The sequence below is a fragment of the Fulmarus glacialis genome, unplaced genomic scaffold (genome assembly GCF_000690835.1).
Source record: "Fulmarus glacialis isolate BGI_N327 unplaced genomic scaffold, ASM69083v1 scaffold1195, whole genome shotgun sequence".
NCBI classification, from domain to species: domain Eukaryota; kingdom Metazoa; phylum Chordata; class Aves; order Procellariiformes; family Procellariidae; genus Fulmarus; species Fulmarus glacialis.
In genome coordinates this window covers 13,632-27,648 of record NW_009213405.1, presented here as the reverse complement: position 1 = coordinate 27,648, position 14,017 = coordinate 13,632, and the positions used below count along the sequence as shown (strand labels likewise).

The 14,017-nt window shown below is 38.0% G+C and overlaps 1 protein-coding gene across 1 annotated transcript in view; it reads right to left on the bottom strand.

Annotated features, from left to right (window-relative positions):
• Nucleotides 1–238: 238 nt before the first annotated feature.
• Nucleotides 239–14,017, bottom strand: part of PPM1D (protein phosphatase, Mg2+/Mn2+ dependent, 1D) — a 20,827-nt gene continuing 7,048 nt past the window's right edge. Inside the window, exons 3-5 of the mRNA XM_009578164.1 lie at nucleotides 7,585–7,775; nucleotides 6,547–6,789; nucleotides 239–1,681 (exon numbers count right to left, since the gene is read on the bottom strand). Coding sequence (XP_009576459.1) covers nucleotides 1,127–1,681; nucleotides 6,547–6,789; nucleotides 7,585–7,775 — 989 coding nt within the window. The 3' untranslated portion in view covers nucleotides 239–1,126. The remainder of the gene's footprint in view (nucleotides 1,682–6,546; nucleotides 6,790–7,584; nucleotides 7,776–14,017) is intronic.

Genomic DNA, 14,017 nt, shown 5'->3' with positions numbered 1-14,017 from the left:
CTAGCTACTGGAATAAAATACTGGCCTTTTACTTCCTCATTAAAAAAAATGTAGGTTATATATATTTCTACCATTTAACCAACATTCAGTATAAAGTGCCAAGACCAGTTCCATAATAAAACTAGGCAGGATGTCTTGCTTCATAAGCCATGTAGCCACAGTGAAGAAGGGGAGAGGATTAGATTTTAATGAATGTTCAACAGAACTTAAGCTTGAAATTAAAAAAAAGGCACCCCCATCAAATTTTCACGTGTTTTATTTAGGTGAACATACACATGGTCCACATATTCAATGAAAATAGTCATAAAATAATTTAAGAACTTACGTTGAAAGGTATTAGCAGCACCATCAGTATTGGAATAGCAGAAAATTCATGCCTCCATAGGGCATACATTTATGCCTGGATAAAAATGCCATCATTTGTAACAGGGGATGGGAATGGCTTTATAGGATGCTTTTGGGAGTTGGAGTTTTAACACACACACTTTTTTGCTAAATACTTTGACGATTAATGTTACAAAAAATACAACTAAATAAGATACTGCATAGTATTTTAATTAACATAAAGAAATCGACATTGAGCTGTGTAAAGCAAGACTCTATCTCTGCTTCCACATACATTTCATTTCTGAGTAGAGAAATCTAAAATTTAAAAACAAAATATAGACCTAGTGTATTCTCTAAAAGACACACTTTAGGTGGAACATATAGTACTACGAAAATACATATCTTCCATTCTGTTTAATAATTTACTTTAGTTAAAAAGTTGTGAAATTCTCATCACAAGAAGCGTATACAAATTCATGACTTTAGTAAATTAACAAAAAGGATTTTTTTTTTTTTTTTAAAACAAGGTTTAGCCCCGCTGTAACAATTATACAAGGAAGAAAAGAGACTACATTTATATGAAGGAATACAAATTTACACACATTTTACAGTGACTTATACCCTACACATCTACAAAATTCACAGTTATAATACAAGCAAGTACAAGGCTGGGATAAAGCTGTTTGATACCAAAAAAAGTTCCTACTTTAAAAAAAGATAAACAGAAAGAGTTTCAGACTTCTGCACCAACTTTAAAATTCTAATCAGACCAAAATACACTTCCTTACGCAAATGCCCTTCAGCAAACGCAGACTGCTTTCCTGGGCGGGTGGAAGAGCGAATTGCTGAGCTTCTTCTGGCCCCGCAGGCTGCGTCGCATGGTCAGCTTGTTTGAGTTTTTGCGCTGTGGAGTTGTGGACATGCCTTCTGGTTGGACACTAATGTTTCGACTCAGGCCACGTCTTGGCTTCTTCATAGCTGGGCCAGAGTTGGATTCTTCCAATGTCCTTTTAAAGTTTGCTGTGGGTGTCCTCTCTGCATCTTGGGCTTTTGTTTGGCCATTAGGAGACACCTTGAAGCCTTTTTGGTCCATGCCTGCATTTGCGGAGTTGGAAGGGGAGAGACTGACTGACAAACCATTACTGTAGGATTCGTGTATCCTCAAAGCCAACGCTTTGCTGCACTTCTCCTCCTGTGGGCCTGAATCCTTCAGGGTTCCTCCTGATGAAGGTAAATTGCTTTTGGCAATCTCGTTTGGCAGCTCTAAATATTTTTCTGAGATCATGTTGCTATGCATGAGGGGAGGAATAGGCTCAGAAGCATTCAGCCGTGGCCACGGGTCATCTTCTAAAAGCTGAGGGAAAAGAAAAAAAATATTTAGACATAAATATAATTATTTCACCCGCATTATCCTTTGAGGGTGGAGACAGTGTGTGACAGAGCTTCTCTAAACCTTATCAGAGACAGAAAAATTCTACTCCAGAACAGAGGCAGAAACAAATTCAGACTGCAGACCTGGACTTGGTACTTCGTGTGCACCAACTTCATAAAAGCATTTATTTCAATCATCCAATGTGCAAGTGTCTCATAAGGGCAGACATGTAATCTTTTAATTCAGAGGGCTGTTCAGACTTACTCAGCCTGTGTACCTTCCTTTTCGCTGCTATAAAATGCTGAGGAATCTGCATGCATCTGCTGTTAATTTTGGAAGCCCTGTAGAAAGCAGTGCCTGCAATCTCCGTCCTATGATTTTCATCGGTAGCATTTTCCAGCACGCAGACATGACTCCCCTCCTTCAGACATTGTGATATATGCACCTATACTGCCTTCTGAAGATTTTATACATCAGATGGCAAAACACTATTAGGGCAAACAACAGAAAAAGTCTTCTGGCCTTTGTTACGTTTAGAATTCTGAGTTACTGCATAACCAGACTATCAGGGAGATGGACAAACTCTTCCTTCGTAGGTGTCCTGATTGCATACAGAAAGGTGGAGCATTGGACAAAGCTATTCTAAAAAGTCAGTTTGCTGTGCGAAGTAACACATTTTATTGCCTAGTTTTATGCTCCACAACTCGTAAAGAAAGCAACTCCATTCCTCACAGCACATCTGTCCACTCTCTACGAAGCACAGTCATTCTGTACATTGAAGAGAAACTGCTTAATATGATGTCCTGAGAACCAGGGACTTTCTGAACTCTAATCCTACCTTCAGCTACTCATCTCTTCTGCAGCCTTTGATAAGTGTTTTTGCCTCATTCTCAGTTTTACCAATAGGAAAATGGGGACAATACTTGCTTTCACTATCCACAGGGGGATTATGAAAATTAGTATTTATGTAGTGCCCCGAAGATATGAATTATGACCTTATTAAAGATTTAATTGTGAAGAAATCCCTAGTTATTCAGTGAGTCCTTCAAAAGTAAATTTCAAGGCCATGTTACTCCACATACCATCAATGTAAGGCAAATGACAATGATTGTTTTAAGAAAATAACGTGCTGAAAACTCAAATGCACACACAGCTGAATCAGAGTAAGTCAATGTAACATCTCAGATGAATAAATAGATGCTTTTGAAGTCACAACCCAGAACAACTTCAGTTCACCTTCAAGAAGAGATCCATGACTGATCAGCACTTATGAAAAATCTAATACTAAGGTTTAATAAAATGCACTCCGAAACAGAAAATAATCAGAATTGTTTCTGGCATCTGGATTTGGTTTTCCACTCCCCTCTACTCCCCTGTTGCTCCCCATGTGTAGATAAAACCATTTAGGTAATAGTCTTTTACTACACATAGCAACCCAAGAGGGAAGACCTCTATGGATGGTATTTTAGAGGTTAATCTTCAACTCTGTTCTTGCAGAACCCATAAGAAAAAGCTAGGTGACACACACAGAGCAGCACTGCTCAATTTAATTTTTGAAATTGTCTCTATAGCCACAACTTAGGTTTTATGTTTTTATTGTGCAAGATGCTTAACGCTGTGGCTCTTATTGCCAACATCTTTTGCTTGGTACGGCTAACTGAGATTGGATAAGGCTTTGGGAAGCCAAATGAAGTCAGAGGATGGACTGCTCAAGAGTGATGTAACAAAACAAGCGAAGTAAAACATGAATCACCAACTTCATTTCTCAACAATCTAATAAATCAAATTTATCACTGGCCTCAGGAATACATGAATTAATTTGGCATTATTAATTGCTGCCAGAAGGATATGCAATTAAGAAATACTTCTGTTTAATTGAGAAACTTTGATTTGGTCTCCATCTATTTCCAAAATAATTGTTTTGGAAGGTAGCAGCTGCTAAGAGTCAAGGCTATCTGTGCTTCTTTCTGTCCTCTGAAGGTAACAGGCAAATATCCCTTCCATTGCCACCTCTTCTTTTTGCTGACCTATCCTCTCTGGGCTATAATCACATCTCTCATGTCTTTACAGAAACTGTGATGATCCCATTTCAGTAAAATTCAACAGTAATTTCATTAATTACTGACCTAAATTAGATCATATATTTACCTGCAGCTTTATGTATCAAGGTATTTATGTATCGTTTTACAAATGGATCTTGTCATCTATTGCCATGCTTTCTTTTGTGTAATCAACAAAATGGGGCTTTTCCCTCCTATGAGGTTGACGGTGATCACTAGGATCACAAAGGATCATGAACTAAGGGCATTTCCTGAATCTCTCACAAGTTATCACCATCAGAAAAAAATTCCAAAATGCATATTCTAAAATAGTTCTGTGGCTGTACTTCATAAGAAAACTGGCACCTTGTAATAAGGTTACCTTATTACAAGGTAGTAATGAGGCAAGGCATAAGAAACCATGTATTTGACCATTTTGGGGGAGAGTCCCAAATGCCTCAATTATGTTTCACGTAATTTTAATTTTAAAGAAAACGTTGAGCCGACAGCACTCCTGCATGCACTGAATTTTACCCAGAATGCTCCCACGAAGTCAGATGGCTACATAAATGAAAAGCCTACAGTCCAGCCATTACATAATCAAAGTTTATGGAAATATGTTTTTCCTCCCATTGTGGCTCTTATCTAACTGATAAAGCTCTTTGTACTATGAAAAAGATAGTATTACTCAGGATGGTGTAGTTACCAAATATACTTACAGATAACTACACAAAGTTCTTGTTTTGCAAAAAAACATACATGGAGACACAACTGCTAAAACATTTCATTTATTATAATCTGCCTGGAGACATTTGTTTTTTTCCCCGAAGCATTTCAAAATTATTCTGACAGTACAGTGGTCTTTTTCTGTCTCTTCTTTTCAACTTCCTTCTCACACTTCTTTTCTTCTGATATTTACAGGTACTCTGTGAGGACAGTTGGATGCTTGTTATTAAAGCAGAAACCTGTATTACATTAGTACTTTTAATAAAAAACAAGTACTGAGAAAATAGGTTCTATATTTTTAAATTGGTGACACTGGTTCTATTTTAATCCAAGAGGAGAAAAACTTTTGCATTAAAATAGAACTAATTTATACATATATTATCAATGCTGACCTGTAGCCAGGCGAAATTTTCTTTTGGGTTTTGCACATTAAGCAAAAAAATAAAATGAGGCCTTATCTACATGGCAAACACCAAAATTGTTAGTTGTCTAAAGTGTTGATCTGTTCACAATTTGCGACCACCTGCTGCAATTTATCTAGATTCACACATCACAGTTCACCGAATCTACTTAGATGGGGCAGGGGAATCTTAAAGCAAAAAAAAATTTTTTTCAGTAAGTCCTTATCCAGAAATGCTACTTCCTGGATATTTTGCAGTCAATGTAGCTCAACATTTATTCAATGAGTACTGATAATAGATCACACACAAAACATATGGTACAACTTAAAAGTTTAGGAGTATTTAGAATTCAAGTAATTTTTCTTCACTCAAGATTTTGCTAGATTTTAAGCTCTTTTCATGTATTTTGCTACACTGGGTAGAAGGGAAGGAGACAGAAAGGTTGAGCTTGCCATTTATTAGCAGCTTGTTTCTACCAAGGGAATGTTAAGGACTCCCTTTCTAATTTTTGCTTTCTTTTTACTTTGCCCAAAGGACAGTTATCCAAAGATACTGCAAAACATCAAAGAACAGTTACTTAAATCAGGAGCAGCTGGTAATTAATGAAACAAACATCCACTCATAACTACACTCTAGTTCTTAGAGCAAAAAAAAAGCAGCTTCTGAACAGCTCTGCTTTATGTTAATGGTTAAAACTTCTAACCTGAAGAAAGACCTTGTATTATAATGTCTTTTCCTCTAACAAAGAACATTAAATCAGCCAGAGGAAGATAATAAAATCTCCCAATCCAGAAAGAAAACATTCTTTACAGCAATGTCTGTTTGAATACATTAACCCACGGGTTACCTTAAACAAAAAAACCCCACAACCAAACAAAACCACCACAAACCACACCAAGAGGAAGAACACATCCACAAGCAGTCTGCAATTCATCAGCTGTGCAAGCTATACAAGTACATGGCAAGGTAGGAAAAGAAACTGTAGCCCAACCTTATTCTCTAAGGGGACGTGTTGGGTGGTTTTTTTTTTTAAAACCTCTGATTCCCACAGTCCGATTCCTCTCTTTCAATAGCCTACTTCTGATTTTGCGTGGGATCTTGGAAAACTTACTTTTAAGAAACAATGCATTTAAAGTTGTGTGAACTATATGCATGCAGTTACAGTAGTCATTTCTTCTACATTAAGGAGGGAATACAGATCAACAACTACTAATAAATGATCAGGATTTTAAGAGTTATGAAAACATTGTATCCCTCAATTCAGCAATTCTGAGAAGTTTGTACTTTAATACTCTGCTTTTGGTGTTCCAAAGTCTTTTAAGAAACATTGTTAGAAGTTCATCTATTTCTCCAAAGCTTTGTACATGGAAGTATTGAGGATACGGTTGTCAAGTTACTGTCCTACAGCTGAAAAATATTATCTAGCCATACATACTGCCTAGTCCACTGCAGTTAAAAAAATAAAACAAACAAGTAAGCAAGCAACATTAAATAGTAGTTTCTAGAAGTTTTACTTCGATCCCTGGCAATAGTCTGACTACACCATTGCCCCAATCCTACACATCACGGTAAGCTGCATAAAAAGAAATTACTACGCAGGGAAGAAAAGGGAGATTGATACATATTTAGTGGGCTCCACACTCAAAAGTGGAACATTTAAAACACTGAAAAAACCCGTTACCTTGCCAGGTGGAGTACAGCAGCGGGAGGGTGTCATGACATTCATATCAGGGCTGCTATAGCAGGGACTCTCTGCCAGGTTGAGATACAATTCTTCTTCATTTTCCAGGTTGCTTTTGCTATCCTGCAACGGCGAGATGCAGATTACGATGGCACTAGTGTTATCTGCACGAAGCATGCGTTGCCTCCACCGGCCTAGTGCTCTGTTCACCAGCATTTTGGCACAAGACTGTCGGTGCTCTCCCTTTATGTTAGAAGAGAGGGACACAGAGAAAGCAATCAGGTCCATTTTCTTTATAAATGGGAGATGGAGAGTTCATGTGGCACAGCCTGAAATATATATTCCTATATATCATGTGCTAAAGTAGCTTGATTCAGAAACACATGAGGAAATATTAACTGAAACGTATCTTTCTTCTTAGTGAAATATAACTTCAAAATCAGTTTATGGTAGAATCCACATACGCTTTAAACCAGAAAACTGATGCAGTGACCTGCACAAATAGCCTGGTCGTAACACATCCTATGGTCTTTCCAAAAGTCTTTCAAGGGTTTTAAAGACTATTTACTATCTGATGCTCAGATGCACCACTATATAAGTTCTCAACTGCTTTGTAAAATAAACCAGAGAAGAATTTATTTCAGACCATACAAATCATGTAAAAACCAATAAACAATTGTCTACATTGTAACATGCGTCTTAATGTGAAATAGATTTCATTTTCAGACAATATTTTGTGTAACTTCCTTAGAGAAGGAACATGTTACCTTCTTTATTACTCACAGATGCCATCCTGGTAGTCAAATTTCCCAGAAATGACAACCAAATAATTTAAACAATGTTATCATGCATGGTATTTGACAGTACATGCAAGCACAGTATCAGCCACGTTGTAACAACTTACATGTTGTGACAAAACTATGAATATGCCTGAACAACAATGCCATTGCTAGGTACTTCTCATACATGCCAGACTAAGCAGTTTTAGGAGGAAAAAAGTATTAAATTTCCACAATGACTTATAGCCACTGCTCTCACCATGAAGTATTTTTTCTCCTCGTGATCCTGGCACATGGAGATAGCATCTTGAGGTGGGATCATGTTCCACAGTCCATCACTGCCAAGGATAATGTATTTGTGCTTCTGGGGATCAATTGTGTGCACACTAGTGTCAGGTTCAGGAGACACAACGAATTCACCACTGTAGAAGTCGTAGCTCCAAAGATCACCTAGCAAAGAAGGAAATGTTTTTGAATTGTTACGTTACACATGAAAATATGAATCTTGGAAACTAGAGAAAAATGTTCCCATGAAAACAATTGCCACCAGTCTCAAGTCACCAACAGTAATATAGAGTAATTTCAGCACAATTACTGTTCTGCTGCTGTCACTTTCCCACCATATTTATTAATTTGTAGCAATTTAAATAGAAACACATTCAAACCAACCTATGTTTATAGGAGGTCTTCTACTCTCTTAAAACTAAGTTTTTCAGAAAAAGGGGAAATGTAACAGATTACTACCTAGAAAACAGTGAAACCTCAATATCCAAACTAAAATCTGAATAACTGAAGTTCTCCTTAAACAGAAGTAAAGCCTTACTTTGTTGAACCCACACCAAACTTGGAAAAATCTGCCTTTCCAGTTATTGGTAGTTTCAGTACTGGAGACAAAATCCTTACCTCTTGTACAGGGAATTGCAGCACAGTTTATAGAACGAGGTTGGGGTTTGGGGGGGGAGGATCATATAATACCCTTTTTCTCCCCAACATCATATACAGCATTAGACTCCAATCTGCATCACGATGGTATGCTGCCCTGCACATCCTAAAAAGCCCTGCTCATAGAAGAAAAAAAAAAAAAAAACCCAAAAAACAAACAAACCCCAAAAAACCACACCAGCCCAAACTAAAAAACCTCACCTTTTCACACTCAAGGTGCTAAACTGCCCCGCCCCCCCCTTTTTTTTTTAAAAAAAAACCCAGAGATTCTCCACAGCCATCCAAGCAATACAGACACACACGGTTATGTCTTGCTGTGTATGTATTTCTGCATGCAGGTGCCACAGAGAAGGAACAAAGGAAGAGGGCAAAGGAGGAGAAACTGAAGCCTTTCCCCTATTAATTTCTTCTTCCCATTCCTCCTCTTTGCTCAGCATTAGCATCACTTTCAAAGCCACACAGTGCTGCGTTAGAGTGTCTTTCCAGCTGAACACCACGTGCCAAATTTTGGAGTTGGAAAGAAGCCACAGGAACACAAGTAGTGCCTGGGTTCCAGCAGGAAAGCAGAAAATGAGAGCTAAAGCCTCTCCCTTGGAAGGCCTCATGCAGTGAACCTTTCTATTTTTAAATCTTTCTTGCTATGCGAATGAGTTTGGGGTCACCTCACTGGTAACAATGGCCTGAACTGAATCTGAATAACACATTTGAATCAAAACATCTCCTGATCCGAGTGCTTCCTCCAAACCATCCTCAAGTAAAAACCATTCCAACAGAAAAATGCATTTCCATATAAATTTAGTTCAATTTTATTTATCAGGTATACTTGAAAAAAATTAAAGCTTTTTCTAAGGTTGGGCCTTTAAATCAAGAATGGTATTATGTTGCACCTTCTCTTCCTTTTTTTTTTTAATGTTCATACATAGCTTCCTATAGTGATAAGCAACAAAAGGTAACATTATTATTTGCAAGCACTAGCTAGATTTTTCTGTGCGGACCACATGGCTTTAATAGTAGAAATTGATTAAAATGTCAAAGTTGAAAAGCATGCAGAAGCTTAAGAACTCCAGTTTAAGAGTAAGGTTTTGTCAGGTTTTTTCCTTTGCTTTTTACTGGTTTCAGAAAGCATGCCTGTAGCCTTCTTCCGTATCCATCACCACCCTTTTAAAGATAATAAATAAGCTTTTTGTCTTCCTACTTCCTTCCATTAGCTTTGCCTTAAGCTATCAACCAGTTGAAAAGACTTTTCCAGAATCAGGAAAGGGAATACTTCAACTCAATTACTCCACTTCACCACAGCAAGCATGGATGGTCATCCTCATTAAAGCACCAATTCACCTTCATTGCAGCTGCAGCAGACAAACACATGCTTCTAATAAGTGCTAATTAAAAGCCAAGCCTGCATGTATAGAGGTGCACTCTCCCTCCGCAGACTCACAACAAAGTAAGCCAGCTGGCAACAAGATCAAAATAAATACTCTAACAGAAGAGCTCTAACACAGCAATTATTGTATATGAATTGCCACGAAAAGTCTTCATGCACTGAGAGTTCTTCACATCATGACTCTCATGGACACAGCAGGTAAAATAAACAAGAGCTTGGGATCCTATGACAACCAGATCTTGGAATCAGTGGCAGCAGCAATTTCCAACGTGCATAATATTTTTTTTGCTTTTATTTGCTAGTTTGTTCATACCCATTTAGGAGAAGAGACAAACGTTATTAGCTGAATCATTTTTTTAATTAAAAACACTGTACTGTATGATAAAAATAACCTGATGCTATTTAATTTTGGTTCATCTACGTACATGTCATCATGCCCATCTGCTGCTCTTCCTGAGAAAACAGCTGAGTAATAATCATACTGATTTCAGAGAATCTTCCTCCAAGAGGAAGAAGGCTCCTCATGGGGATAATCAGGAATATCACATTGTTACAAAGGGGACTCCGAGGATTATAAACTTGCTGAAGGGCACACAGAGATTCTGGGAACACACATGATGAAGTCACACCTCACAAATCACAGGCCAAACCCCTGACCAGGAGCCCAACCTTCCTAGTTGCTATTGAAAGCCTTCCAACCTCAATGTCCCTCCTCCACAACGAGTTGCCCTTCTGAAGGCCATGGTGGAACTATAGTTCCACACCACTGAGGTGTGGGCTTGCCACAGGAATGTCATGATTTGCATAAAGAACGGCTGCCAGACTACCCGATGATTCTACTCTACATCTTTGGCCAAATCCATGTGCAAATCTGCAACTAAGTCGCATCTTTACAGTACTATCATCATTCTTAACGGGGGAGGAGGCAGAAAGAGAGAAAATTAGGTACCACAGGAAGAAAGTAATTTTTCCTGAAAGCAAATAGTGAAGAGGAGCTAGACTAGTTCAGGGACTCAGAGCTTCGAAGACTAAGTTTAGTAGACATGCGTTTTTTGGCAAAATGCATTATTTCAAATAATATCCTGTAGATCACCTCTATCAAAGCAGCATTCCAAGTTTGCTGTAAACATACAGTGAGAACTGAACCTCCATGAGTTTTAAATTCAAGTGTACTCATCATCTATTCAAGCTCAAAAATCTCTAAGAAATACACAATAACTTATTTACAAAGTTGTATGATGGAACCGCATTAAAGCACAATCAGGTATAAACTGACCAACTCCAGACAAGTCTGGAGCTACTGAAAGCTAAATGGAGGTCTAGATGTCACAAACTGGAGGGAAAAAAAAAAAAGCTTTTGTTCTTGACCCAGGAAAAATTCCACAAAGTATATTTGAAGCCTGAGTCATATAGAAAAATCCGGATTCTTCCTTCCTCAGCTTAGAGGGAAACAACCAGTACTTGCAATTGCCCTACAGAAAAGGGAAAATTGCCTTCAGTGTTAATCTTTCACCAGTCCACTCCCATAAACACACAAACTCAGACTAATCAAGCAGGCAAATGATGCTTGGCAGAACAGTACTGCGTAAAGAATACTTCACTTAATAATTCTCACAGATCCTTCAACTCCAAGCCAGCGAAGGCCAACCCACGTCACTAGAGTGAGGCACTAATTTTTTTTTCTAAAGGGCAAAGCATCACAGATTAAGTCAATGCTTTTTAGAGCTGCTGCATAGATAGAATACTAATGTCAGCTGTGTATCTTTCTCTGGCCAGCAGGAGGGCACAGCATTCACAGCAGGTGAGGAATATATGACAAACTTAGGAAGAGCCACTTCACATGGCACTCTCTGTTACAATTCTGGGAAGGAAAAAGGGAGAAGAAAGTAAGCCAGAAAGCAGAGTACACTTTTCCCTAGGCTTTTGAAAGTGCTCTGAAATCTTTAATTCTGTCTCAAAGCAAGCAGACAGACAAGTGACCCTTTAGCAGACTGGGAAGCCAAGATAGCAAGATGATGTGATATGCCAAAGGCTAGTATTACAGAACTGGAATGCCAGGTTCTCAGACTTCACTTTGTGAGCCATACTATTTTTGTTCCGAATTGAAAACCAAACATTTACAAAACTTAACAATCTTCTCCAAAAGAGAATTCCTACAGACCAGGAATATTTCTTGTGGTGTGAGCCTTGCATATTTCTTTTCCAAAGCAAAAAAATGGTATTAATGTAGTTCCTTCCATATTTTCCAGAAAAATAATACCTGTTTCTTAGTCATGACTCGAACCAGAATAATATACAGAGATCTACACAAAAATTACATTGCATCTTACAAAATGAAAAATAGATGTTTGAAATCATATACTAAAGGAGCAGGAAACTAATGTAGCTACCTATAAAAATACCCAAAACATGTAGTGTATCCTATCTGCTTACTACTACCTTTTAAAATACAATGAAAAAAAACCTACTTGTAACTCAGCTGCTGCCAGGAAAGTAATTGAAGTTACAAACAAAAACACCCATCATATAAATAGACTGGATTGGATTAAGCTCCAAGCCTTCTTATAGCAAAAGTATGTCCAGAAGTCACATAAATCAAGTTTTTCATTTATGTTTCTGGAGCATGCTGTTTTGAATACAAAAATATCTTTTGGTTTTAATAGAGGAAAGAAAAGTTTACTTTTATAAGTCAGTCCAAAACAAAAACCCAGTTTGATTAATCCCAGATCTTTTTAAATCAAAGGTTTATCTAAAAGGTCTGTTAGTACAAAGAGAAGACTTGCAGAACTTCCTTTTTTCACTGTCAACGAGGCAGCGCTGCTAGGAAGTGAGACAAATCTCAGCAAGGATACAGACAGTAACCACTTAAAACCATTCAGGCTGAGCTGGGGTGGAAAATGTTTTCACCAAAACTCATGGTAACCCAGTCCTATAGCCACAAGAGGGCATATTTACAGCAGTCTAAAGATGAATGCAACGCAATGTCCCGTTCATACAACCCAGGAATGATTAAAGACGGTTCACTCTGATGAATGGGGACAAAACTGAAGGTAGCAGCGAGCAGAAAAGTTACACAGATAGCACTTGAGGCTTTAAAACTTTCACTACTCCTTTAGGAGTACTTTTTTTAGGAGCTTCTTTTACATACTATTTCAGTCAAACCTGTTGAAAGAATGCCACCTCAACACTATGTAGAAAAGGAAAGCACAGGCAAGAGAACAGTATATCAACAGCAAATTAAACAAATAATTGCATTTAAAACGAATGGTGAATTAAAAGCTGCTCATAAGGCAGTCTTCACCATGACTGCTCATCTCTGCTTATATGTTAGCAAAATCACAGGCAAGAGAGAAAAAAAAAGGTGTGTCTAGGGCTACACCAAAGCACACTGCACAAGAAAAGCCTGCAAGAACTAATACGCAAAAGTAGAGGTGAAGAACTAAAACGGCATGCAGAAAGCTACTCATAATTTCTGGCCTTGAATTAAATCCTTCAAATGAACACTAAGGTGGAATGTCAAGCTTCAAAAGAAAATCCTAGACAGCATTTGCTGAGCTGAAGGCAAGGGGTGAAACAGAAGAATGCACTGACCAAAACTGGATAAAGTTCTACCTTTAAAAGAAAAGTTTTATTATTGCTTTTCTACATTGCCAAAGAAAAGAGAGCTGAAGAGGCATGCACAGAGACCTCCAGTCTGCCAAAGAGAGGGGGAGCCCCAAACTTTCTCATTTGAGCTACATGGATCCACACATGCCTTCACATGATCTGTATAACACAGAGATCCGCAAAGTAAAGTACATACTCTGCATTTTGTATGGGCATACATACATATTTTGTCTTGGGGGTGAAGAAAATTATACAAGCTAGAGCAAGACATCTGCAGGACAAGACTAGAATCCCAAATGCACCTCAAGTTTGTCTGCTTTTACATAGATAAAATAAAAAAAAAATTATCAGTAAAACCCGGAAAATGCTGTGCAGTACTTAAATATAACTTACTAGCTTATGCAATTCAATGTGACTGATCTTCATGGTGGGGCCTACAAAGGAGTAGGAAAGAAGAACTAAGAAGCAGACACTGTGTAGCAACTGTGCCCATTCTATTTGGTAACTTTTTTTTTTTTTTAAAATAGTTAAATGCTTGTAAAAACACTAAACCCTTATACCGGAATCTACTTAAATCATTCAAGGTCTGCCATACCCTCTTCTCTAGGGTTTCATGGTATGCACGTTCATAGAGCTTCACAAAACAGTTCTGGCATCCAGTAAGTTGCTCTGGAAAACAGCTTCCATATCACTGTCAGAGCCAACATTCTCGTAGGAGCTATACATTGAGCGTTCAGTGTTCTGGTACATAACTCTTTTTAGG